The sequence below is a fragment of the Phalaenopsis equestris genome, unplaced genomic scaffold, assembly GCF_001263595.1.
Source record: "Phalaenopsis equestris unplaced genomic scaffold, ASM126359v1 Scaffold000008, whole genome shotgun sequence".
Lineage (NCBI taxonomy): Eukaryota > Viridiplantae > Streptophyta > Magnoliopsida > Asparagales > Orchidaceae > Phalaenopsis > Phalaenopsis equestris.
In genome coordinates this window covers 124783-130426 of record NW_018164450.1, presented here as the reverse complement: position 1 = coordinate 130426, position 5644 = coordinate 124783, and the positions used below count along the sequence as shown (strand labels likewise).

Genomic DNA, 5644 nt, shown 5'->3' with positions numbered 1-5644 from the left:
TCCCTACACCTAGCTCCAGTTTCTCATTCATCTTCAAGTCCAACAAACCCCCAATATAAACCAAAACATTCTCAAAATATTCATTTCGACAAGACAAGCTGAGAAACTTCGGATGGAGACCGATAAATCATGTTGGACACATTAGATCAAATGTTGCACCAACCAAGGTGTTAGAAGTTATCTTCTTGTATAGCCAAAAAAACAAATTTATAGATTTTTTATTTTGCTTGTAATTTAACTTGTCAGTGACCGAAGATCCACCGTTGAAGAATCCGCAAGATTTCTACTTTGGCACGACATCAACAATGGTTTCGATTATTTTGTCCAAAATATTCTCCTTGGTCTTCTTATGGTCATGACTTTTGTTCTCTCAGCAAAGACTAATGAATTACCGAGAGTGCAAAAGAATAGAGACTCAATAATTTTTTTTTATTTCATTGAAAACTCAAACTTCGCTAGAGGTTGCAAGGGTGAGAAGATGACAATCATACTGTACAAAAGTGGAGTGCATGATTGTGGGGTTGGAGTTTAGTGAGTATCTGACAGTTTGGGTTGTTAGAGAAGGAGGGCATCGATGGAACTATATAACTTATGATAGAAGGTGAGGAAATGCATTAATTTTTGAAAATGAGAGTGCTATACTTAAATAATGAAGTTTAGGGGTTAAATATGTAAATTCTAATATTTTGTGTGTTATGTTCGTAAATTTCATTTTTTTTATATTTTTTTCATTGTGTAAATTCTAATATTTAGAAACCTCCATGTTTGCTCCGTATCAAGGAAAAATTTTCTATCCAGACCTCGGATGCAACTCTACGTGCGAATTTCCAGTAATATATCACAATGTGTGTTATATCAAACCCAAAAAAAAAAAAAAATTAAAGTGAAACCGCAAACTCCGCAATGACCATGAAATAACCCCTGCGATTCCACTTCAATAGCTCAAAATAACACCTTGGAGGCTATTTCAAGGTTATTAAAGTGAAATCGCAGGGTTATTTCTAGATTATTTCAGGCTATTGAAGTGGAATAAATGAATCTCTTCGATAATCATAAAATAACCTCCGCAGTCTCACTTTAATAACCTCAAAATATTTTTTAGGATGTAACACACGTGACAATATATTATTTAAATCCACAGATACGGTTTAGTCCGAAATCCCAACACAAAATTTTTACACAAATCATCCGCGGCTTTCGTTAATCACCGCATCACGCCCCGAAATCAATCAGCTCATCTCAGCCGTTCATTCTCTCCACCATCTCATCAGTCCCATCTCATCGGCCGACCGCTCAACGGACGGTCCAGATCCTACTTAGGTAACCCCTGCGCATAGACCTGTTGAGACTTCCTTCTCGTCGTCGTGCACTTCGACTGGAGGGTTCTAGAAAAAGTCCATCTCGATTATATTTATACCCGCTGATCTCTTCATCTCTTTCTCTCTAAGCTGCAATTTTAAAGCAAAACTCTCCCAATCGGCAGGAGATCAATCAACGCCCTCTTCCCGGCGGCCTCACAGAGCTCCTCCTATCAAGGTTTGTTTTTAAAAAGTTTTTCTTTAATTCGTTTCCATCTCCTTTTCTGTTATCTGCGTCCTTCGTGCGAAGAAACCCTAAATCTTTTTTTTTTCTTTTGATAATCAGTTGAGAGATAAATTTTTGCTATAGTTTTAGGGCAAATATTAGAATTCTAATGCATGGGTTATTGTTAAGATAACTCTTTTTCTTCATGTCGGGATCAGTTTAGATAATTGGTAGAAGATGAGCGTGGTAGGTTTTGACCTCGGCAATGAGAGCTGCATTGTAGCTGTAGCTCGGCAACGGATGTTGTTCTCAATGATGAATCCAAGCGTGAGACTCCTGCCATTGTTTGCTTTGGGGAGAAGCAGCGTTTCATTGGCACGGCTGGAGCTGCCACTTCCACCATGAATCCTAAGAACGCCATATCTCAGATCAAGCGTTTGATTGGCCGGAAATTTTCAGATCCGGAGCTGCAGCTTGATCTTCGTTCGTTACCATTTGCTGTCTCTGAAGGGCCGGACGGGTTTCCGCTTATCCATGCTAGGTACCTCGGTGAGCAGAAGTTCTTCACCCCGACGCAGGTCCTCGCCATGATTCTCTCGAATCTGAAAGGCATTGCTGCGAACAATCTCAATGCTGCAGTCGTTGACTGTTGCATTGGGATTCCGGTGTATTTCACTGATCTGCAGAGAAGAGCTGTGATTGATGCCGCCACAATTGCGGGTTTGCATCCTCTCCGTTTGTTTCATGAGACTACTGCCACCGCTTTGGCTTATGGGATATATAAGACTGATTTGCCGGAGAATGATCAGCTTAATGTGGCCTTTATTGATGTTGGTCATGCAAGTATGCAGGTTTGTATTGCGGGTTTCAAAAAGGGGCAGTTGAAGATATTGGCACATGGGTATGATCGATCTCTGGGTGGCAGGGATTTTGATGATGTTCTGTTCAAATACTTTGCTGCCAAGTTCAAGGATGAATATAAAATTGATGTTTTTCAGAATGCTCGTGCGCGCCTTAGGCTCAGTGCAGCGTGCGAGAAGCTGAAGAAAATGCTTAGTGCGAACCCTGAAGCGCCATTGAATATTGAATGCTTGATGGATGAGAAAGATGTTAGGGGGTTTATTAAGAGAGAGGAGTTTGAGAAGATTAGTGCTTCGATACTGGAGCGTGTTAAGGGTCCTCTTGTGAATGCTCTTCAGGAAGCTGGTTTGACGGTGGAGAACATTCATTCTGTTGAGGTTGTTGGATCGGGATCTCGTGTACCAGCTATTATTAAAATTTTGACCGAGTTCTTTGGCAAGGAGCCAAGGCGCACACTGAATGCTAGTGAATGTGTTGCTCGTGGTTGTGCCCTTCAATGTGCAATTTTGAGCCCTACCTTCAAAGTTCGGGAGTTTCAGGTACTTTCTTTTTATAAGTTTGCGGCCATTAAAATGAAATTGTCCTCTTTATGTAATTCTCATGGGTGTTTGTTACTTTCACATTTTCTGGTGATGGAGGTTTTTGCAAGTTGCATATTGTTTCAGATTTTTCTGTTGTTCATCTTCTTTGTGATTTCTTTTATAGTTTGCTCAGTTTGGCTGTAGAGTTTTTAATTATTGATGGTCTGCTTGAGAAATACAATGATCTCTAAACAATGCTTCTCTTACCTGTTCAATGTTCACGTGAATTGCTAATTGTTCCACTTTAAGGGCTCATTTGGTTTCTTTGCTTCTATTGTGAAGGTGCATGAGAGTTTTCCCTTCACAGTTGCCCTGTCATGGAAAGGTTCAAATAATGACTCGCAGAATGAAGCATTAGATGCTCAGCAAAGTGTAGTTGTTTTTCCCAAAGGGAACCCTATTCCTAGTGTCAAGGCTCTTACGTTTATTAGATCAAATACGTTCTCGGTTGACATCACATATGCCAGTGTCAATGATAATTTTCTGCCTCCCAAGATCAGCACATATACGGTATGAAAATTTAGTCATTGATTTCTAAAAAATATTGTATTAGATCCGTGTGTGTGTGTGTGTGTGTCTATATATATATATATATATATGACCATATGACCTGCATCTTTACTGACATATTCATTATCCTAACAGATTGGACCTTTCAGAACTTCTAGTGGTGAAAGGGCGAAGTTAAAGGTTAAAGTTAGGTTGAATTTGCATGGAATTGTCTCTATTGAATCTGCAACTGTAAGTCTTGGAGCCTTGGCTAAATTTTTTTTCTTATAATAATTCTTCATCCTGTGATATACTTTTATGAAAATATTGTTTGGTAGTTACTGGAGGAGGAAGAAGTAGATGTTCCAGTAGCAATGGAGAGTGCAACTGGCAAAGAAGATACAAAAATGGACACAGATGAAGCAGTTAATAATGATTCAGCTGGACCTGATGCTAATATTGATTCTAAGAACACAGCTCATGATTCTGTTGTGGAAAATGACAAACAAGAGGGTGAAGAAAAGCCTGTAAAGATGGATACGGATACCAAGGTATCATAATTCTTTTTGAGTTTTTGGTGTTTATTTTAAGAAATTTATATTCATTTGGTTTTAACTAGCGTTTTTATCTCTTTTTTATACTGTATCTTATTGTTATATTCATGTTTGTTTTATCAAATTCTGATAATGATGTTTTATTAGTATAGATTGTTTCTGTTTATTCCTTATTGTGATACATGTTCTTTTAGTCAATGTGTTTTGTTGAAATCATCTTTGAACTGTTTCTAAATAACCCTGTATTTTCTTCTTTCTGATTAATGACGTCTTCTGAGTAAATTTGTTTGCTTTACATATTTTGTAACTGTTAGAAACTTGATGGCTATACATGTAGTAATTTCTGCTTTAATATTCATATCTGGCAAATACGACTAGTCTTCATAAAAGACAGCTTCTAAGGTTTAACTTTGGCATTTGCATTCGAGACTGCTTGCATATGTGCGTTAGCACAAGAGAAAGCAGCTGAAATTGTTATTTATTTGGGTCCTATCCTCCAGTTTATCTTGTCATAGTACTATTTTTCACATTTATAAACAGTTAAATTAGCTAACACTGAATCCCATGAGATTAGGTTCCATATTCTGCCAATTTGGCTATACTTGTTTCAGTTAATTAGGTGTTTATGACCTAAGAAAGAGAACCACAGTTAACAAATATATCATGACTTATTTTTGACAAGCGTTTGTGATGCTCTTCTGTAGTTACATGTATGAGGTTCACCTGTTATTGCCTGGGAAGATTATCTAAATAGTACCAATAACTTAGTGGACTACTAAAACACAAAATAGTTAAGAGAACTACTAAAATACAAATAGTTAGGGTGATGATGCTGTTGACAAGTAAAACATAATTCCAAGAAGAATGATCTTAACATCTACTTTTTTTCAAGTACTCGGTGGTATAGCGAAATCACCATTCTAATTTGTAATATTATATGATATTACATTGTTCCATGTTATTGAATGACTAATTTTAAGAGATTAAATTTTCAACTGTTTAAAAGCGTCTCAGTTTTGTGGATCTGGCCTTATATTTTTTATAATGGCACTTTGCATACAATTTTATTCAGCATTGTGGTTATTATTGATGAATTAGATGGTCTGTCCCATTATTATATAGTTTGTAGTTTTTGGGATCAATTATTATCTTTAAGCTATCATTATCATCATCATGATTAACAATTTTCTAATTATTTTGGGCTTATATTATGATTCCTTATTTTACATGTGCTCTTATTGCGTGATGAATGAAGCATTGAATTGATTGTGTGTGGTTCATTTCCTTTGAAAACCTTGCTATTTATGTTACCTTAGTATTGCTTGCTTTTCTTTTCAATTATTTTAAATTGTTTTTTCTTAAACATACTTCTAAAGCTTATGGGTTATCATCTCTAAATTATTTTCTTAATCATTATAATTAACTTTTTTCCAATTATTTTGGGTTTACATTATAAATTCGCATTTCACATTTGTTCTTATTTTGTGATGCATGAAGTGTTACGTGTATTGTGCACAATTTTCTGTTGAAAGATTTGCTATTTATATTATTTTAGCTGTATTAATTTTTCTTTTTAATTTTTTTTTTAATAATTTTTTTTTGGGGGGGGGAAATATTGTTTTTTGTATGTTTTTT

The 5644-nt window shown here is 36.1% G+C and overlaps 1 protein-coding gene across 1 annotated transcript in view; it reads left to right on the top strand.

The window, feature by feature from the left end:
* The first annotated feature begins 1362 nt into the window (after positions 1-1362).
* LOC110018303 (heat shock 70 kDa protein 14-like) overlaps positions 1363-5644 on the top strand; it is a 22373-nt gene continuing 18091 nt past the window's right edge. Inside the window, 6 exon segments of the mRNA XM_020715573.1 lie at positions 1363-1536; positions 1743-1819; positions 1822-2924; positions 3249-3476; positions 3612-3707; positions 3794-4006. Coding sequence (XP_020571232.1) covers positions 1762-1819; positions 1822-2924; positions 3249-3476; positions 3612-3707; positions 3794-4006 — 1698 coding nt within the window. The 5' untranslated portion in view covers positions 1363-1536; positions 1743-1761.